This window comes from Cibotium barometz, chromosome 21 (assembly GCF_041138505.1).
Source record: "Cibotium barometz isolate CiBa-2024 chromosome 21, ASM4113850v1, whole genome shotgun sequence".
Lineage (NCBI taxonomy): Eukaryota > Viridiplantae > Streptophyta > Polypodiopsida > Cyatheales > Cibotiaceae > Cibotium > Cibotium barometz.
The window spans coordinates 52543679-52566528 of NC_141066.1; the positions used below are offsets into that span (position 1 = coordinate 52543679).

At 48.2% G+C, this 22850-nt stretch overlaps 1 protein-coding gene across 1 annotated transcript in view; it reads right to left on the reverse strand.

Moving 5' to 3' along the window:
* The window catches only part of MLH1 (MUTL-homolog 1), a 108387-nt gene that overhangs the window by 21908 nt on the left and 63629 nt on the right, over positions 1-22850 (reverse strand). The window contains exons 13-14 of the mRNA XM_086815991.1: positions 13468-13629; positions 13203-13374 (exon numbers count right to left, since the gene is read on the reverse strand). Of these exons, the coding sequence (XP_086672117.1) occupies positions 13203-13374; positions 13468-13629 (334 nt within the window). The remainder of the gene's footprint in view (positions 1-13202; positions 13375-13467; positions 13630-22850) is intronic.

The following is a 22850-nucleotide window of genomic DNA, read 5'->3' on the forward strand; positions in this document are numbered from 1 at the left end:
CCCCACGTGGTACATCAGCTGGCTCTGGCATATCTCTCTGGAAGAAATCTGTGAGCTGGGACTGTCTCCCACCCCTAGTGGGAGCGGGTGTCTGGAGGAGTCTCTCTCGAGAACTATGAAGCTCTAGTAGTAGTCTGCCAAGCTGTCGCTGGTCCGAGGCCTCCATCAACTGATGTAGTGAAGAGTGCTCCTCAAACAATCCTGCATATCTATCTCTGACCCCCTGGTGGGCTCTACATCTACATACAAAGTGATCCTCAATCTCCACCTCCTCGCGGCACAATCTGCATATCCGCTCAGCTCTGGGAACCCGTGCCGCTCTCCCAGCCTCTATCTCTAGCTGATGTGATGAGACTCGTAGCTGTCCAATAGCAACGCGAGAGCTGTGTGGCATGTATACATCCATGTACCGCGGTCGATGTATAAACCCATCCCCTGAGATGCTCATAAAGTGGTCTCTGTAATACAGCATCTTCGGTGGTAGTGGGCTCTCTGGTGCTGTCCATGTCTCCTGTATGTAGTGCTGCCATATGTCCTGTCTCATCACTCTGTTCCTCTCATTGAGAGAGAGGTAACCCCGTGGAGCAGACTGATCATACTGAAAAGGTGGCAACCGCTCAATGTCTATCCCATGATGTGAGAACCACTGTAGCATCTGTGCATACCAAGATCCAGTGTGTCCAGCCTCGGCCAGCTGTCTGGATGCCTCAAAAGCTCGGCGGGATAATCTCTCCGTGGGCATCTCCCTCATCCTGTATATAAAGGAGATCGTCTGGAACAATGCCTCCACTGCCATAGGTGGTGCAGCAAACTCAGCTTGAACAATGTCGTGCGGGACGGATGGTTTGCTGCGTATCATCCTCGAGAGCATCAAGATCTGTGGTCTCTCGAGCTGTACCCATGTGGAGGCTGCAAGCCCTGGTGCCCAAACCGTTGCTGCATACATCAAGGCTGGTGTCACTAATGTATCAAAGAGCCACCCCTTCGTGCGGGGTTCCTGAAAATGTGCCTGATGACACTGACGCTCAAGGCCAGCAAGAGCTGCATACCCCCGGGTCACTCTGTCTCGGACTGCGTGAGCCATGGAGAAGCGTCCAGCTGAGCTAGTAAATGTGATGCCAAGGTAAACATAAGAGCTCACCACCTCGACCCGCCCTCCTGCTAATGTGAGAGTAGTGTGGCTCCTGACTACGGGTGAAGTGTGGAAGATCATAACCTTGGTTTTCCCAAGGTTCACTGTGAGCCCCTGCTGTGCGCAGAAGTCATCAAGAGCCACAAGGAGTCTTTGAAGCCCAACCTGCGTGTCGGATACCAAGACGATGTCATCAGCATAAAGCATAACATGGACAGTAATACCTGATAGCTCAACCCCAGAGCCTCCTCCCTGTGTGATGTAATTGACCACCTCATCAATATAGAGCCCAAAGAGCGTGGGGGAGAGCGGGCACCCCTGCTTCACACCAATGGTTCTAGCAACTGTGTCGGACAAGCCTCCTGGGCATCGGACTCTCCCAAAGACCTGCTCATATAGCCTGTATATGCCCCACATCATGTCTAAAGGTATGCCTAGTGTCTGTAGTCATCGAAAGAGGCGCTCTCTGGGCACAGTATCAAATGCCTTGCGGAAATCCACAAAGCAACAATAGAGCCGTTGCCTCCGTGCCTTGGCCTGATCAATCAGGCACCTCAATGTAAAAATGTGGTCGATGGTCGAGAAGGCTCGACGGAAGCCTGCCTGGCCTGCTGCTCTCAATCCCCCAACCTCTGCATGAGTGCTCAGCTTTGCCTCCAAAACTGCCCCGTATAGTTTGGCCAATATATGGCCAATCATGATGTTCCTGTAGTTCCCGGGGCCTAGTACATCTCCCGCTTTATGGATCGGCACAATAGTGTGCATCGTCCACTCAGCCGGAAACCCCTCAGACAGAGCTCTGTTGAAGAGATGAGCAAGAAATGGTGCCAATGTATCAATAGCATAGATGAGATGCTCTCCCTGTAATCCTGTATGATCTGTCGCCCGTCCATGTTGGAGTCGGCATATGGCCCTCCTAACCATAGGTGGGGTGAAGAAGGTGGAGACTGTGGAGCATGGCTTTGTGGGCTGTGGTATGGGGGGCTGTGCAGGCACATCATAAAGTCTCTCTGCATATGTCTGCCAGGTTTGAGGATCGGCGATAGGTGTGGGAGGACGGGGCTCTCTGAATCTCCTCCAAGCAGCAGCAGCATCTCTGCTCATGAGCATGTGATGTGTGTCCCAGTACTGAGCCTCCTCATAAGCTCGCCGCTTACGGCGGGTGAGAGTATGCATCCTCTTGCCTGCCTGCCTCTGGGTGATCTCCCCGCGAGCCCTCTGCACTCGGAGACTGCGGTAAAGGTTTCTGCACTCATCATCATACCATCGGTTCTGGGGCATGCTCCCAGATGTAGGTGGCCGTCCTGTCTGTATGTGGTATGGGAAACTCCTCGCGGCTGCGGAGTGCAGTACATGAGAGAGAGAGAGAGAGAGAGAAATGAAATGAAATGAAATGAAATGATATATTAACGTCTTCAAAAGGCCAAAATGACCTATGAGACCAAAAAGGTTACAACAATTGGTGGATCTGATACAATGTCTGGACCAAATGTATATTTGCCAGCATGCTTTGTTTCTGCCAGAGATATTATCCATGCATGTGGAATATAATCATATTTTGTCAGATCACTTCCCTTTGGTATTGGAGATGCATAGCCATTCAGTGGATGCTTATAGACCATTATTGGGAAAGGCTCCTCTTAAGGTTAACCAGACTTTCTTGGAGCATATTGTTTTCCATCAATTTTTATTGCAAGTGTTGCAAAACTTTAGAGGCCATGTCATCTCTGTTGGGGTGTCACCTTGGGAGTGTTGTATGTTCAATATTCAAAAGCTTGCTCGCCAGTATGGGATTCATAATGCATCATACTTCAAGAAGAAGTTGCGAAACCTAGAATCGTTGTTGGTTGATTTGAACCACGTGGTTCAAGAGGATGGTTCTTGCCCTGCATTGAGATAGCTATTGATTGGTTGTCCCATCAGGTTGCAGCATTGCACGAGAACCAATGTGTGAGATATAAGCTTATAGCTTGAATGGATACCCTACTGGATTCTAATTATCAGTCACATACGTTCTTTGCTCGTTTGCAGCAAAAGCATGCACGTGAGAATATTGTCAGGACGCAAGATAGGCAAGAAGTATTGATTACTGATCTTGCTTGGGTTATAGATGTGTGTATGGACTTTTATTGCCATTTGTTCGGTCCGCAGGAGGTCATATCTCTTGATGTCATTGCAGCTAGAGAGTCTTTGTTTCACTTGGTTCGTCACCAGGTATCAGATGTTTCTGCAAATGAATTGGAAAGAGATATTTCTGAGGATGAGGTGAAAGCCGTGTCGAAGCATTTGCCTAAAGAGAAAAGTCCAAGATGGAATGGGCTCCCCAACGAGTTTCACATGACGTATGTTGATGAATTAAGGGTCCCTCTCGCTTCTATTTTTCAAGAGGTTTGGAATATAGGTATCATGCCTACGAGTTGGAAGATTGGGCTTGTACATTTATTGCCTAAAGTTCCATCCCCGGTTAATCTACGTCAATGGAGACCAATCACACTGATGGAAAAAATGTATAAGATATTTGCAAAGGTCTTGGCCAACAGGTTGCAACGATTTCTTCCTACTTTAATTCATCCAAGGCAATATGGATTTATTAAAGATCGGAATATTTTGCATAATATATTGAATGTACAAATTGGAATTGATTATGAAAGAGGTGGTTATGATTCAATTGGATATTGAAAAGGCTTATGATCACGTTAGTTGGTCTTTTCTTTCACAGCTTATGCAAGCTCTAGGATTTGGCCCTCGCATGTCTTCTTTGATTTATACTATTAGCCAACATGCAGTGCCTAGGCTTATGATAGATGGTGAGGTGACTGAGCCAGTTCATTTGACGAGATCGGTCAGGCAAGGATGCCCACTTAGCCCTCTCTTGTTTGCAACTGTTACACATCGAATCTTATCTCGACTGGATAAGATAGCGGAGGACAGTGAAGTTATAGGGCTTACACTTCCAAGCAGAGAGCAGATGGTCGGCCAAGCATTGGCAAATGATTCTTTCATATTCCTTAAGGCTCAAAGAGATAATGTTCAGAAGGCTATGGCTGTTTGGGATACTTTGGTCTTGCTTCAGGGTTATGCATTAATATGCAGAAATCTGCTCTGGTAAGCCGTACCAAGAGCGATTTGCTTGGTTTGGGATGGCAGGTGAGGTGAGGTGTTGAAGTTGAATTCTATGGCAGGTGAGGTGTTGGCTACTTCGACTTCTAGAGTGGCTTGATAAACTTGTTGAGCGGCCAAAATTCAATAGAATGGCTCGATTGGGACTAGTGAGAATTTGGATACTTTGTTGCTCCGTAGAGGTCACTTATTGTCTTTTCGGAAAATCCATCAATATTTTCGGGTCCCACGTGGATATGTTCAGTTATGGGAGAAGGTGAGGACAACACTTACATCGTTTGGTGATATTCCTCAGTTGGAGGATCAACAACCTTGGTTAGATTGGACATTTAGAAAGCCTCAAGACATTATCTAGCGTACAACAAATCAAGTGTACCATATGATAGTGGAAGATAAGCGCTGGATCACTGAGAAGGCTAATAGGGTATGGAACATGAGAAAGAGTAGGACCTAGTGAAAGGAAGTAATCTTACAGGGCTGGTGGTCTAAGATTCCATATCAAGGGAAGGTGTTCCTATGGCGCATGCTAGTTGGAGGCATACCATTCGGGGACCAGTTGCGAAAGCAGCGGATTGCTTATGGTAATTGTGTGTTTTGTACTACATGCTTGAAAACATTCCCGGATCTATGTCCGGTGGCAAAGAAGGTGTGGGATTTCCTTTCTCGCATAGGGACTTGGTTGATAGATAGGCCGGTAAAGGTTAAAGACTGGATTTTTGGCAAGATTCCGAATGGGTCGGATAACCCAAAACATTCAATTTTCTTTCATTTTTTCAGATGGACAAGTTTGTGGCATATCTGGTTAACTAAGAATGCCTTCATATTTGATGCAAAAGTTGGTATTACAACTCACATAGGCCGTATAAAAGGGCTACTATTGTGGCAAGTTTCTTCCTTGCGGTCAACTCATTTAGTGGAGAATGACATGGCTATATATTTGATGAGGGTACTCCAAGCTACACCTGTGGTTCGGAGTAATTAGTGAGGGAAAGCTAGTACATCACATGGCGGCCATGTGGTCATTTGTAAAGTAATTTTTTGGTAATATATCTTCCATTACGAGAAAAGAGAGAGAGAGAGAGAGAGAAATGAAATGAAATGAAATGTTATATTAACGTCTTCAAAAGGCCATAATGACCTATGAGACCAAAAGTTACATCATGGTGGATCTGATACAATGTCTGGATAAAAAAAACCCAGAAAATGAAAAATAAAGATGATACTACTGGCACCTAGAAAATGAAACTGGAACTGGAATATAGTGAGGGGAGGGTACGCTATGGAGGTGAGTGGAATATAGTGAGGGGATACAATATCATGTGGGACGGAGGGGTACACTATGGAGGTGCCTCCATCTCATAATATGTGCCGCATCGGACACTGGCGGATCTCCTCAATATCCTCTGTGGTCAACACCCTGACTGGGTGTCCGGCATGCCTCGCAAGAATAATCCGAATCTGCCGCTGCAACCTCCGTCTATGCTGGGATGCCCTCCTCCGTAGTCGTGGGCGTCTGAACCACCCAAGCTCAGTCGCACGATCAATCAGTGTACCCCTGGTGTGGGCGGTATCCATGTCCTGCTGCTGCTGTGGTCCATCTGGCGCAGTGATGGCTGGACTAAAGAAATCTGTAATGTGCCTCTGAGTCTGGCTCTCTGTGCGCCTAAGCAGGCTATCTCTATGTCTCCGCAGCTCCAGCAAGAACAATCCCAAACACCTCTGGTCCTGGTACCCCATGACTCTGGAAAGTGGTCCAAAACCCTCTCTGAATAAACAGTGGAAACGACCACGTATCTCATAGTATGCAGTACAATGGCATATATAATGCAGCTCTGTCTCTGGCTCCCCATGGCATACTCGGCATATCCTGGCCTCAGCTGGTATACCTCTATATCGGCCAATCTCAATCTCAAGCTGGTGTGAGGATGTGCGAATCTGACCAATAGCGCATCGTACTGCATGAGACAAGTGTACATCCATGTAACTGGGTCTGATCACAAAACCATCTGCTGTGAGCTGAAGAAAATGCTCTCTGTAGAAAGCCATCTTCGTGCCCAGCTCCTCAGTCGGCTGTATCCATGTCCTCCTAATGTCCAGCTGAACTAAATCCTGACAGATGAGTCTGGTAATCTCTGTCCGTGTAAGAGTGAGAGAGGGTGCCTCCAGAGAATACTGGAAGGGAGGCAATCTGTCCATGCTAAAACCATGTGCCTGGAACCAAGATGTCATCTGTCCATACCAACAAGCCGTGTCTCCCTGTAAAGCTAACTGTCGGGAGGACTCCAAGGCGAGGCGTGCATATCTGTCTCGGGGGAGATCCCACAAGCCATGTATGTAGGAGACTGATCTCGTAAGAGCCTCAATCACCAGAGGGGCAGCCGCCAGCTCTGCTCGAATAATCTCATGAGCTACCACGGCCTTGGCTCTAATAATCATAGCAATCATAGATACCAAAGGCCTCTCCATACCTCTCCACCCGCCTGCGCTGTGATGGCCCACTGAAGGTCCCCATATCTGCACTCCATAAAGCATAGCTGATGTCACTAGAGTGTCAAAAAGCCAAAGTTTCGTTCGAGGTTCCTCAAACTGAACCTGCGAACACATCCTCTCCAAACCACCCAGGGCTGCATGTGCTCTAGTCAATCTAGTCTCTGCTGCTCTCCTCATCGAAAACACTGGCCCACTGAATACTACCCCAAGATATGTATATGCATCTGTATACTCCACAATCTCTTGCCCATATGTAAATGTGGAAGCTGATCGCCTAACCCACTGTGGCGTGGTGTTAAACACCATAACCTTGGTTTTGCCAAGGTTGACAGACAATCCACTATCATGTGCAAACTCATGTAAAGCATCCAGATGACGCTGCATAACCTCAAGGGAGTCAGAGATCAACACAATATCATCAGCATATAACAATAGTGGGATCCATGTACCTGCTAGCTGGGCTCCTCTGTCCCCCAATCTCTCAATGTAGTCAGAAGCCTCATCCACATACATACCAAACAGTGAAGGAGATAACGGGCAACCTTGCTTCACTCCTATAGTGGAGTGAACCAAAGTAGAGACCCCCTCTGGGGTGCGTACCTGTCCTGCAACTGATCTATATAAAGCCATAATCCCCCATATGAGCTCTGTGGGTACCCCCATCTCCTGTAATCGCCTCATCAATCTGGCTCTGGGCACTGTATCAAATGCTTTGCGGAAGTCCACAAAGCTACAATAAATCCGTCGCCCATGCGACCTGCCCTCCTCAATAATGGCCCGTAGAGTCAAGATGTGGTCAAGAGTAGAGAAACCTCTCCTGAACCCTGCCTGTCCCTCTGCTCGAATGCCAACTCTCTCTGCCCATCTACTCAACTGCTGCTCAAGAATGGATGCATACAATCGTGCTAGTGTGTGACCAATCATAATAGTGCGATAATTACCTGGCTCCATAGGGTCCCCTGACTTGAAGATAGGCACGATGGTGGACCTACTCCAAGTCTCGGGTAAGCCTTCGCACATAGCACGATTGAACATCACTGCTAGAAGCTCTGCCAGCATGTCTCTCGCATGAATAAAGTGCTCAGCGACCAATCCATCATGATCATATGCTCTCCCAGTCTTCATCCTATCAATGGCCTTCCTTACCATCTCTGCGGTAAAGAAAGTACATGTCTGTGGGCATGGTGCTGGCGGGTCAGGAAAAGGTGTCTGTCCAGGAACTGTATATAGAGATGCTGCATAACTACCCCAGACCTCTGTAGAAGTGATGGCCAAAGCAGGGGAGGACTCATGAAACAGACGCCAAGCCTCCCTCGAATCCTGGCTCAAGAACAGCTGGTATAATTCCTGCTCTAGCTGAGCAAGGAAGGCCCGCTTCTTCCTTCGCACAAGGCGTCGGAAGGCAATACGTGACTGTCGGTGAGTAGTGACTCCCAAAGCAACCTCCCGCTACAGTTGGGCTCTGGTCTCTCTGCACTCCTCATCATACCAACTGTTCTGAGGCATACATCTAGAACGCTGTCTCTGTCCAGGCTGAGTATGTGGATATGCCTCTCTCGCTGCATCATGTAAAGTCTCTGTCAGTATATGGGTCAACTCCTCCAAAGGTCTCCCTGGCTCCTCTGTGTACAGACGTCTATAAATCCCATCTGTGTAGACAGCATCAGTCTCTGAGGTAAAAGTATATCAAGTGTGATCTGCCCCTCGTGTCCTCTGAGCTGTGGTAAAGTGAAAAGAGATAGTCAATGTCAACAATGCATGATCCACTACTACCCCAATGGGCCGAGATCCAACTGTGAAGTCCTCAATGCATGAAACAAAGCTGGGCATAGCCATAACATAATCCACTGTGCTAGCACCATGTCTATGTGGAAAGCAAGTAAATCCAGCTGCTGACGGAAACCTCTGCAAGCCATTAAGTATGGCCAACCCATGTGCAGTCCCCATATCTACCAAATATCTCCCATACTCTGTGCACTCCACATCCTGTGAGCGTCTGTCTAATCCCATATCCAGAGTGTCCAGCTCTCTCAGCATCTCCTCCGAGGTATCATAAAAGGCTGTCTGGCGGTTGCCCGTCCGGGCATTAAAGTCCCCTAACAGGATGATGTCTCCATCCCTAGAGAACTCCCATATGTCATCATCTAGCACAGAGAAAGGAGACTGCCCTCTAGGTGCTGCATATGTCGATGTACTAGGAGCAAAATAGCATATGGCAATATACAGGAATCTGCCTGTGTCGGCCCTCAGTCTCACCCACATATATCTGGCCTGATCATCTCTCCGAACGATGTGTAGAAGCGGTTGCAGCTCCTCCCTGAAAAGAACTGCCACCCCTCCTGATCCTCTACTACTGTGTACCGATCTCGTCCCTACTCTGCAAGCTGTCTCCCATCTGTATCCTGTCACCTGTGGCATCATCTGACCAGGGGCCTGGTGAGTCTCCGAGTAGAAGACTATATCTCTATCTCTAAAGCTGTCCTCAAAGGCACCTACATCAAGTCTGAGGGATCCATTGCAGTTTCAGGCTGCCAGCTTTAATTTGGTCCCATAGGTCTCGCACCGTCATGTAGAGCGTCGCTCCACGATGACCACCCTCCCTTCTCTATAAAATGCTATCTTTCCCTTTTCTCTTGCCGCTCTAATCTCTGGCATAACTTCCTTCATATGTGCAAGCTGTGAAAGAGTAAGATCATCACCAAGAAAAATGCCTGTATTCTTTAAAGTGGGTCGTCTCTTCAAGAACTCCTTCTTTGCCTCAATAGAGGGGAAGCGAAGTATGAGAGCTCTTTCCTTTGATGTTTCCCCGTTGCCTCCGCTTTTTTTGCCCACTCTCCAGGCCTTTGCGTGGGCCGGACTGTCAATCCCCATCAACACCATAAGCTCTTTTACCTCCTCTTCAACTTTATCCCCGTCCTTAAGGCCGGTAATCCTCACATGCAAAGCACGTGTACGTCTTCATTGTTCCTCTTCCAAAGTCATGTTGATGATTGTAGGTGTAGGGGTTGTTATCTCCTTACCTTTACCCTTCTTGGCGACCTCTATCCACTTCTCCGCTTCATCCATCTTCTTTTGCGTCTTGGTGATGACTTCCACCCATGAGGAAGTCTTTGCCTCGTTTTGCTTCTCTTCTTCCTTAATTGCCCGTACTTGTTCCTTGATAACCTTGAGCTCTTCTATCATGGATGGCTGAATTTCACCTTCTTCAAGTCCACCATTTGCCTTGGCCTCTGCAAGCTCCCTCTGAAGAGCTGAAATTACGCCTTTGAGCGTGTTGACTTCCTCGTGAAGGTCTTTGACTTCCGCTATGAGGTCCTCCTTCTCCTCTTTCCACCGCTTACCCTCATTGAATACCATTTGGAGAAAGTTGGCTTTCTCCTTCCACCATCCCTCCATCTCTGCCTTCCATTCCTTCATTTCCTTTTCCACATTTGTTATCCTCTTGTTTGTGACCATAAAGGTCGCCTTCGTCGGGTTGCGCAAGGGGGAAGCCATGGAAGAACCGAGAGAGAGAGAGAGTTATGCTGCTGCCTTGGGGGCCTGAGCAAGGGTGGGTGGGGAAAGGGGCGCAGACAGCCTAGCGGATAGATATACTGGCCATTGCCAGCAGAACTGTGCGGCGTACAGAACAGCAGGCGAGAGGGGGAAGCGAAGCAGGCGGCGTTGACAGGGCGGCGGAAACGAGCCGGGCGAACAGCAGGTGGCGGCGGCGAGCAGGGGGCACAGCATGCGGGAGGGAAGGCGGCGGAAGCGAGCAGGGCGAACAGCAGGCGGCGGCGGCGAGCAGGGCGAGAGAGAGAGAGAGAGAGAGAGAGAGAGAGAGAGAGATGGGGGGCGCAGGCAGCGGGATGGGGGGCGCAGGCAGGCAGCGAGATGGGGGGCGCAGGCAGGCAGCGGGGAGAGAGAGAGAGAGAGAGAGAGAGAGAGAGAGAGAGAGAGAGAGAGAGAGAGAGAGAGAGAGAGAGAAGGGGGGCAGCGGGCAGGCAGCGAGAGGGGGGGGCGCAGGTAGACAGGCAGCGAAGGGGGGGCGCAGGCGGGCAGCAGAGAGAGAGAGAGAGAGAGAGAGAGAGAGAGAGAGAGCAAGTCGGGTTGCTGCAGAGTAGAGAGAGAGAGAGAGAGAGAGAGAGAGAACAAATCTCTTAGAGAGACGGTAAAGCACGACTCAATGATGTGACAGTTCTATTTCTTCAATCAAGTACAATACCTTTATAGATATGAAGATTCAACTCATGACATCATTGCTTATGTTAAACACACATAAAACAAGATATTATGCTTAGCACTCTAAGAGTGGGTTCACACACGAATACACATAAGCACATGAGTGAGTATTCACACCCTTTTAGGGGTTTTTCACACACACACACACACACACACACACACACACACAAGGACACATAAACAAGGGTCCACACACATATGACGGTAAAAGGACATCATTGCTTATGTACAAGGGCTAGTTCACATACCCAACAAACATGTGTTCATATTGTGCCCCAATAAATGTTCCAACCATTGGTGCATGTCTTGGGCATCTCTAGGCACCTACTAGACTGCCAAAATTGCCCAAATCGGGCCATACTCTACCTCGTACTTTACCTAGAAGGCAGCTGCAAGTCAAAAACATGTCTACAAAGCACTCACAAGGGTGATGTGCATTATAGTTTTGTTTATGCTTATTTTGTGTTAGCCTTAACCTTCATTTCTCTTGATAGATTCTTTTATTCAATCATGGATTTGATCACTGCTACGATCCTCCCGAGCTCTCGTAATTTCAAGTCAATCTATCTCTTTGTCGCTAGGGTAAGGCCTCTAGAATGATGGAACAAGGGACTAGGTCTCTAGGGTCGAGACTGCTTGGCTCTATGTAGAGACTGCCCTCTATCTGATGGCACCACGGGTCCCCTCAATGGCACTATCACTAGGCAAAAAGCCACTACCCTAGCAATCTGGTGCGTTGCCCCTAATCAATCATCTCTCTCTTGCATTGTAACGACTGGGTGTCCATCATGGTTGTTTGATATGAATTGGAGAAATCTATAATAGAAGTCTGATATGAATTGGAGAAATCTATAATAGAAGTCTGAGTAGAATCCAACTAATCCCGCCTCCCTAAATATAGCTACATAGAGAGAAATGAAATGAAATGATATATTAACATCTCTAAGAGGCCATGATGGCCTATGAGACCAAAACTGAGAGTACATCTGAGTTGGTGTCTCATCAAAGAGAACAACCAAATGAAACTGAAAAGTACAATAAATTGACTATCTTACAGTTATAAGAATTACAAGTAAGACTCCTAGATGATACTAAGTAGAAAATACTGGAAAATGTATATCAAGTAGATCCATGTATGCTGATCAGTTGAAGTGATGCCCTCTCCTCAGATCAAATATCTCCGCCATGGGCCTGTCTAGAATGGAGAGGTCGTAGAAGCGAGGTAGGCACCTCCGATGTCGAGCATAATGGCTCTGATCTGGCGATGGTGAGGATGTCGTGGTCGGGATCCTGGCAGGTGTGGCCGACGAGCATGACATAAGACGACTGCTCTATCAATGGTGACTCCCTGGGAGCGTGGCTGGTGTCCTGATGGCCCGTGGGTTGGGCTGCTGGTGTTGGTGCTGAAGAAATCTATCAAGATCCTCTGTCTAGGTACATCATGGCTCGGTCTCTCCTCAGCTCAAGTAGGAACAATCCCAGGCATCTCTGATCCTCAAACTCCATGACCCTGCGTAACGGCCCAAAACCCTCTCGGAAGAGGCAGTGATATCTCCCTCAGATCTCATAATAGACTGTACATCGACAAATGTAGTGCTCCTCTGTCTCTGCCTCCTGGTAGCATAGCTGACAAATGCAGTCATCCGAGATCTCATGCACATATTGCCCTGTCTCAATCCGCAGTTGGTGTGATGCGGTCCGGATCTGTCCAATGGCACAACGTATCCCATGTGATAGGTGTGCATCTATGTACGTTGGGCGGGTGATAAAACCATCTGGTGAGAGGTGCAGAAAATGGCTCTTGTAATGAGCCATTTTCGTACCTAAGGGCTCAAGGGGACTAGTCCATGTCCTCTCTGTGTCCACTCTAACGATATCCATCCTAATCACGCGGTTCTGCTCTAAGCGCGTGAGATCCAAAAATGGACAATCCAAGCTGTACTGAAAGGGTGGGAGTGCCTCTATCCGCAAACCATGTAGGTCAAACCATGATCTCATCTAAGTATACCAGCAATGAGTATCTCCATTCTCTGCCACGAAAGGGTCCATGAGAGAGAGAGAGAGAGAGAGAGAGAGAGAGAGAGAGAGAGAGTCCTATTAACGTCTACAAAAGACCTAAGGGTCTATGAGACCAAAAGTATTACTGTGTCCATGAAGTGACAAAATCATGGAAAAAAAACATGATTATGCAACTAGAGCTGAGAGAAGAAACAACAGCCCTGTAAGTGCGACTGGTTACCTTCTCTAGTTGTCTCATGCATTTCTGCAGAGGAGCTTTCCTCCTTCCGAACTTGATAGAAATCTAATCCATCATCAAAGGGGTTTGGTAACATTGGGGGGTGCATGGCATAGAATTCTGCTAAGGCAGCTGCAAAGGTTTCGAAGCATTCCTTTTCTGTATCCCAATCAACCTACAATCAAAGAACAAATCCTTGCACTCAGATTCAAAGCACAATTCTAGAAGAAAACCATTACATGAAGGGATTGCAAAACATGTCACTTACACAGTTCCCTAAACTCAGTAAAAATTGAGGAAGCCGGTCCATATCAGGTGTGTACTGGTCCAAAACAATTGGTATAGTACATACGTTTCCATCCATATCGATATCAAAAGAAAAGTACTCCCGTAACATTTCTGCTTTTGCCAACAATATTCTTGTATTTAACTGCCAGAAACATAAGACACCACTTACCATTCAAATTTTTTTAAGGCTGTGTTGCAAAAAGAATCAGGGGGCAAACATATAGTCCATGACTGATCTACATTGATTGTCGGGCAATCCACCATGTACTAATAGCCAAAAGTGTACCCTTTTGGCTCATGCCAGAGCTCCACAACCTCCTCCAAGATAACCAAGCATAGCTGTGATGATTCTCTCAACAAGGTCTTCCCATAGGTAGTCAAGTAAACTCTCTGAGTTGGATCTGACACACGTTTCTAGCAGTGCATTCAAAGAAGAAAATCGTCCATCCATCCCGTATCCCACAGCAAATCCCATTTCTCATAAGAAGTTGAAGCTCAAATTTACACACCTTCACTAATGCATTTAACAATTCTAGGCGGTATACTTGGCTTACCAAGTTGGATATGGAGAGGAAAATCTTCAAAGATTTTTTTTTATCTGGGAAAATGATCCTTCTATTAGTTAAAAATTAAATGTACATGCTCAGAGCCCTCAAAAGAGGTGAAGAGAATATCTAGGGAGGGTGGTTCCCTCCATGGCTGGCCGCTCTTGGAGGAAACTACCTGGCCTCGCTGCAACGGGGCTGCCAAATATGCCATGCAGCAATGCTGATGATGTGATGATCTCCCATCTCTGACAAGTGCCTGGAGACCATATCTCTGAAGATAGGTCTGGCAATTCAGGAACAGTCTCTATAGAGCCTACCCTCCTGCTACCTCCTTCTAGAAGAGGGCAGAGCTGGCCTGTCACCCAAGCTACTACCCCCCAGGTGATAATGTGCGGAACAGCCCGCACCATTGTGCCATGTAAAGGCGAAGAATCCTCTGCCAAACCTGTTGCACCTTGGGACAATCCCAAAGGCAGTGCCGCCGACTTCGTGGGGTGCTGTGCCAGTCGTCCTCTCATGGCCAACCAAGTGCCAACAGCGAGGCCACAATGGGCTAACTGATCCCTAGGCTGAGACATTGACCACTCAGCTCAAAGGCTTCAAAATGGACATTGGCAATGCCTTCGTCTCCAGCTTCACACAACTGCAGTAGACCAAGCATTGAAGCTACTCTCAGGATGGAGTTTGGTAACTTGCCAGATCTATGTACATGATAGAGTATAGTCACTCTTGTCCTGCTAATGGTTCAGGTGAACATAAATCCTACACCTAACCCATGGCTATGGCACCTGTCTACTCAATATCCCTCAAGTGGCCATCCTACATTGGGTACCATGGTGCAGCGCCCTATGCGAGATATCCTTGGCTGATGCGAGAGCCTGAGGCTCTTTTTTTTTCACGGATATTTTCTTTTAGTTTTACTTTCAGTACCATGATGATGTATTCCATGGACAAGATGTAGCGTTTTGGTCTCATAGGTCATTTTGGCCTTTTGAAGACATTAATAGTAAACACAACTGTCTCTCTCTCGTCTTCTTTTTTTCGTAATGGTTGGTTGATTAGATAACGAAAATGGAATACAAAGCAAAGGTTGCATGACCAGCTATACAAACATGTACATAGAGGCCGTCAGACCACACACACTAAAAGGCCACTTGGGCATGCCCACCGTACGAAGAGCATGTAACCAGGGGTTAGCTTGAGCCCTGGTGATAACATGTGCATCGATCAAGAAGATATTTGCCAAAGCAATAGACCACAAACACGCTGGACATGACCTTTCACCCCTAATTGTGAATCAAAGATGAAAGCATTTCACATGAGCCAATTATGCCAAAGACCCAACCATCGAAAGAAAACAAAGAAGACCTCATGTTGCTGATTGTTCCCCAGGCTGATCATGTCCAAATACCCACTGCCTGGGTGACAAAGTGTGTCCAATCACCATTTGCCAAACTCTTTCTCTCTCTCTTTGATTGTACTTTTCAGCTTCATTTGGTTGTTCTCTTTGATGAGACACCAACTTCAGATGTTCTTTCAGTTTTGGTCTCATAGGCCATTATGGCCTCTTAGAGACGTTAATATATCATTTCATTTCATTTCTGCAGGAGAGAAGGAAATGCATTCATGGGCTGAAATTGCCAGTGCCACAAAGAAACAAATTGAGGAAGTCAACCCATGGATTGAAGTAGTAAAAAAACAGAAGGATACACCAGTCAATAAAGTAGAGGTGATGAATGCTACATTGGAAGAGGAAGCCAAGAGACGGGCACGTGCCTTACATGTACGTGTAGTGGGGTGGGAAGATAAGGGAAATCCCCAAGAGGATGCAAAAGCTCTTGCAACAAAAATTGGAGCCACGGATGTACCCATTACCGGAGCATGGCAAGTAGGCAGAGATGAAACCAGGGTGAAGATATTGATCATCAGGTTTGGTGACTTGGAGAAGAAGAAAGCCTTCCTCTCCAAAAGGATGGCCCTTAAGGGGGAAAAGATTTACTTGGATGAGGACCTTACACCGGCACAGATAGCACACCGGAAGGAACACATGCCGCGTGTACCTGAGGCAAGGAAAGAGGGGAAATGAGCGGTATACAGAGATGGCCGAGTCATCATTACGGAGAGGAGGCCCGCTTGACGGTGCGCGGCCTATGAGACCTTGCGATTCACGGTGTGGAATTGCAACGGAGCCCTTAGAACAGATGCAGGATACTTTCAGACACAATGATATTGCTATGTATACGGAGACCCATCAGTGCACAAACAAGAGGCTTCCTGACGTACGGGGTTATAGATGGGAATCAGTTTTCCACGCACAATGGGAGGTACCAGAGGATCTGGAGGAGTGGCAATACTTTACAGGGAGGAGCTTCGTGACAAAATACATGTGGTACATAGAGATGCACATGCGAGGTACATGTGAGTCCGAATATGCAGAGAGGGGATCCGTGAGCTATATGTCGCGGTATGCTACTTTCCCCCAGCCCACCAGGTTTGCACCATCAGGAGAGTCGCCCTATATACCACTATATGATGATATCATGAGGTTTGCCAGCATGGGAGACATATTACTATTGGGAGACTTTAATGCACGTACAGGCACAGAGCAGACAGAGCTGTATGATACTCAAGAGGCTCAAGAGGCTATGTACCGGGAGATCACGGCAGAGGATGTAGGGTTGCAGAGATCAGCACAGGATGAGGGGGAGATTACAGATTATGGCACGCATTTTCTCACACTCGTCGGCAGTGCACATGGGTTGGTCATATACAATGGCTTATCGAGATGGCAAGGATCAGATGCTCTCACACACTGGAACTCTAAAGGGGGGAGTGAGCACAATGGACTACTTGATGGGATCTCCTTCATTGATACCTGATGTGCGGGGTTTCACAATTTCCAGTAGGCCCATTGGCATAGCAGCCAATCATGCATACCTGAGTTTCACACTAGTAGGTAGATCCCCGAGAGATGGGCCAACCACTCATCTACCTAGGTACCCGAGATATCAGTTTACACGTGAGACAGTTGGGGTTTACCGAGATGCAGTATCTGATGATTTGTTCGCTTTAGACCCGCATAGCCCTCTAGACGAGATCACGAGAGGATTGGCAGGTGTACTACATGCATCCGCCTCATATGCGTTTCCCTGCAGCACTATGATCCCTTCCGCCCACCCCCGCAGCACTGCCCCACAGAACAGTTGGTATGATGATGAGTGTCGTGAGACACGAGCACAGCTACAGCGTGAGATTGCCATTGGGTCTCACACGCATAGACAGGCCAGGATGATCTTTCGGCCCCTTGTGCGGAGGAAAAAATGAGCCTATCTGGCTAAGCTAGAGGAGGAGATCTACCAACTCTTCCTCGGGAAGGACAGCAAGAGGGCATGGAAGATGTTTCAGGAGAGACAGCCTGGTACTCCGATTACTGCACCTGAGGCATGGCATACTTATGCTAGAGAGCCATATGATGCACCAGGACAGCCCCCCACCCCCCCTCCACTGTGGGAGCTAGACCGGCTAGCAGCACCTTTTTTACTATGCGGATGGTGCTAGATGCGATAGATAGGTTACAGAATGGAAAGGCACAAGATCATGATGGGCTAGTTGGAGAGCACTTCTCATATGTACGAGACACTTTGGCTCCGCTCATCGTACATGTGTTTAATCGTGCCATTTGTGAGGGTTTCCTGACAAGCTGGACAGAGATTATCATTGTACCATTAAGAGTGGGGACCCCATGGTACCAGGCAACTACAGGGCGATCATGATTGGTCATTACTTGGCCAAACTATATGGCTCTATATTGGAGTCGGAGCTGAGCCGATGGGCAGAGAGGCATGGTCATCGAGCACATGGGACAGGCTGGCTTCAGGAGAGGATTTACTACCTTGGATCACATACTGACACTTCGGGCACTTACTGAAGAGGGCAGGGCACAGAAGAGAAGGATATACTGCTGCTTTGTGGACTTCCGCAAAGCCTTCGATACCGTACCACGTGCCAGGCTTATGCGCAGATTGCATGACATTGAGGTACCCAAGGATATGCAGTGGGGGATATATGCTTTGTATGAGTCTATGACAGGCAGAGTCCAAGCTCCAGGCGGACTATCTGATAGGGTGACCAGCACAATAGGGGTGAAGCAGGGATGCCCGCTATCGCCCACCCTCTTTGGACTGTACATTGATGCGGTCTGTGATTATGTAGACGGATTGGGAGGCCCAGGGGCATGCCCGGCAAAGGTGTTGATACCCATCTTGTTATATGCTGATGATATTGTTCTAATCTCAAACTCTCCGGAGGGATTACAGAGACACCTGGATGCATTACAGGCTTTCTGTGCGGATAGAGATCTGACAGTGAACCTTGGGAAAACCAAGGTTATGGTGTTTAACACCACAAAGGCATGGGTGACGAGATCTGACAGTAGTAACCGAGGCCCTATTCCAGGCAGTTACCTTTTTATAGCGACTATGGGAGCTCCCTCAGCAGAGGTACTCCCAATTGGCATTGACCTCAGCCATACAGTTGGTAGAGGAGATACTCATTGCTGGTACGCTCAGATGAGATCATAGTTTGACCTACATGGTTTGCGGATAGAGGCACTACCACCCTTTCAATACAATCTGGATTGTCCATTTTTGGATCTCACCCGCCCGCTCAGAGCAAAACCGCGTGATCAGGATGGATATCATCAGAGTGGACACAGAGAGGAAATGGACTAGCCCCTTGAGCCCTTAGGCACAAAAATGGCTCATTACAAGAGCCATTTTCTCCACCTCTCACCGGATGATTTTATCACCCGCCCGGCGTACATGGATGTACACCTATCACATGGGATACATTGTGCCATTGGACAGATCCGGACCTCATCACACCAGCTGCGGATTGAGACAGGGCGATATGTGCATCAGATCTTGGATGACCACATTTGTCAGCTATGCTACAGGAGGTAGAGACAGAGGAACACTACATTTGCCGATGTACAGTCTATTATGAGATCCAAGGGAGATATCACTGCCTCTTCCGAGAGGGTTTTGGGCCGTTACGCAGGGTCATGGAGTTTGAGGATCAGAGATGCCTGGGATTGTTTCTACTTGAGCTCAGGAGACACAAAGAGACCCTCTTGGCAGACAGGAGGCCAAGCCATGATGTACCTAGACAAAGGACCATGACAGATTTCTTCGGCACCAACACCAGCAACCCAGCCCACACACCTCCTGATACCTCCTCCATTGGGCCATCAGAGCACCGACCACGCTCACAGGGAGTCACCACTGATAGAGCAGTTATCTTATGTCATGCTCGTCGGCCACACCCACCAGGATCCCGACCACGACATCCTCACCATCGCCAGATCAGAGCCATTATTGCTCGGCATCAGAGGCACCTACCTCGCTTCTACGACCTCTCCATTCTAGACAGCGCCATGGCGGAGATACTTGATCTAAGGAGAGGGCAACACTTCAACTGATCAGCATACATGGATCTACCTGATATACATTTTTCAGTATTTTCCAGTATTTTCTACTCAGTATCATCTCGGAGTCTTACAGTTATGTTCTTATAACTGTAGGACAATCAGTTTATTGTACTTTTTAGTCTCATTTAGTTATTCTCTTTGATGAGACACCAACTTCAGATGTACTCTCAATTTTGGTCTCATAGGCCATTATGGCGTCTTAGAGACGTTAATATATCATTTCATCTCTCTCTTAGGGTTTCCTTACATCGCTTATGGGTGGAGCCTGGGAGAGCAGTCGGGATTGATAGAGAGAGAGGATCTATCGGCTGTGCTCACTAGAGGTGGGGACAGAGGAGCATTACTTTAGGCCACTTGCCTGGGTCATGGATTACCCTAATTAGAGATGTCTTGGACCATACCTCATGGAGCTTCGCCGACATAGAGACAGCTTGAGCATGCATCACAGACGTGGACACGATGCCCCCAAGTCTCTATCACGAGCTTCTTTGCCCCCTATCAGGACAGCAATCTTAGACGACATAGGGAGACCACAGAGGGGACCTCATCCACCAAACAGGTCAAGCAATGCCTTCCAGTAGCAGCCCAGCCGCCCCCACTCAGTTTCCCAAGAGTATCCATCAAGAGAGCATTCCAGATGTGGAAGGCCAGACGACCGAGACCGGTGAGACAAAGAACATCTCGTCAATCTTAGATCTGGGAGATACTCCAAAGACACCGCAGTACTTTCCCACACGAGAGGTGGTTATTGAGGACCTCTACATAGCTGTTAAGGAGGTTGGGTTTCCACTCTCCAGGATACCACCACCCCATGAGCCTTAGTCTCTCTAGTTGTACAGGCCATACCTCAGTTAGCCACTACTTGTATGCAGCAGATGCTCACAGCTTTAGGTTCTTTTTCATTTATGTTATTTACCAGGATCATTGTAACCCATGGATACTTTGTAACGTATTTTTGGTCTCATAGACCCTAGTGGTTTTTTGAAGACATTAATATAATTTTCTTTCTTTCTCAGTTTCATCTCTCTTGGTGAAACCAGTTGGGATGTACAAAGCTTCTATTTGGAGCCCAAATTCGGGAGAGGGGAATTAAGAGGTTATTTTGGTGCCACACAAAATCATCTTGGTTGAGTTTAGAGTAGCTCCAGTGGTCTTAGATTCCCTCTTTTATATTGTTATTTACGTTAAAGGTCGGCTTTCCCAAAGCCATAGCTGCCAAGAGCAGTCATAGGCCACCTTGGCCGGGGGAGGGTCAATGTGCCAGTGATGATCGTAAAAGCCAAGAATCCTCACTTGCTGAAGTGAGCCACCACCAAAATTCTCGCAGGGGGAGAGGGTCATTAGTCCCTGAGGCCAACTACAAAAATAAGCATGTGACCCCATCTGAGTGGAGGACTGCTAACAGGGATATCATGAGTGAAGGCTCCAGGCCACTGTGGGGGGGCGCGGCAGGGTCTGCCAGTCGAGAGGGATGGTTGAGTCGATGGAGAGGGTAATCTGATCTCTGCCTCGGATCCCAGCAAGGCATCTGTCCTGCGTCTCTTGGTGGGTGGGTGGGTGTTGTTGTTTGGGGGGGGGGGGGGGTTGAAACTAGCCCACTCTCCCAAAGAGTGAGCGTGACCAACACAGAGGGGCCCCAGAAATGTGGGAGCGAGCGCCAAGGGGTGGCCACTAGGCATCCTGAAGAGGGGAGTCTTTCCTCATCTGTGGTCGAAGGCAACTGGATGAGGGTAGGCTTAAGATGACCCCAAGCTCTAACCAAAACTGGCTGCAAAGCGATCCTCAAAGGAAGAGCTGAGACCACGGTAACACGCCTCTATGAAGATCCACCGCACACTAGGGGAAATCTGGGTGAGCAGAAAAGCCTTCCAAGTCTCACCACCTGGCTGAAGGTCTTGAACGACCAGCTTGTCCCAACAGGGCTCTGCTTTGAATAATGCCCACACCCATAGTCACAAGGGACAGGGGACGGGGATGGGGACGTGGGACGGCCGTATGTAGGGAATGGGGACGGGGGTAGGAACGGCACTTAAAATTCCTTTGCCGGTGCCACCCACTCGCCTATACGGGCAAAGCTTGCATGCCCATGGCCATGCACCGCCTCCATGAGGGGATGGGGTGTGATTGACCTCATCCCACCGTGTCCTTGTCCTTCTATGGGAAGTTGGAACTCGAAGTGCCGCCGCCACGTGAGGAGGATGCCATGGATGATGGATGCCCATTGCCTCCTTGTCACTTGATAGCTTAAGAGAGAGAGAGTGAGCGAGGCTTGAGCCTTGAAAGTTGAGGGAGAACTTGAGTGTGAGGGTGGGTGTGTGTGTGTGTGTGTGTGTGTGTGTGTGTGTGAAGCTTGAGAGTGTGTGTGTGTGAGGGAGAGAGCGTGTGAGTCTTGAGAGGCTAGAGCTTGCTTGTGTGAGAGCGTCCCAAAGTGTTCCCGGGATGGCGTCCCCCCGTTCCAAGGGTCCGTCCCCTCCGTCCCCTGTGACTATGCCCACACCACATGCCACCTTGGCCACGTGGGCCGATCATCAATCCCTGCCCAAAGAAAGTTCCTGATCAGCCGCTCCACCTATCAAAGGCATGCCTTGGAAAACGTCCAGCAGGAAGTAATGTACGGCAAGGAGTACCTCGTTGGCCACAACCACTCGGCCAACGAGGGAAAGGCGGGCAGTGCTCCAATAAAGGAGCTTCTTTCAAATGCTTAGAAGAAGGGGGGCAAGCTACTGCTCGCGTGAAATCCCCACCTGACATCCCCAGATATCTGACCAAGGGTGTCACACGGAATCCACTGAAAAGACTCAATTGGCCGCCAAACCGGGGTGGGTGAGGATCCGACCCAAAAACCACATGCCTTGTGTCAATTGATCTGCGTGCCTAAAGCTAGGTAGAAGTCCTCAATGGCAAGCACAAATCTCTGAAGATTCCCTTCCTCTCCTGAAGATTCCCTTCCTCTCCTGTGAGGGAGGCAGTTGTGTCATCTGCAAACTCGAGTCAAGGAGCTCCTCCTGGGATCTGACGACCCTGTAGTCCAGTCCACTTGCACAACTAGATAGCTGCTCATCACCTCTGCAACAAAGAGGAAGGGGAAGGGTGTCACGACCCTATGAATTTGTGCAGCGTACATGTGGGCATGGTGGTCAGTATGCGGGACACGTGTGTGCAGGACATTCATTGAATATTCATACTTGGGTCAAGGTGATCCTAGGGGTAAGGGTTTACCCCATTTGTGGAGGGGAATAAGGTTTTATTAAAACCACGAGAGGGAAAAAAGGTTTAAAACCTTTAAAAATAAAAGAATACTACTTTTAGAGAATCGTGGCCCTTTTG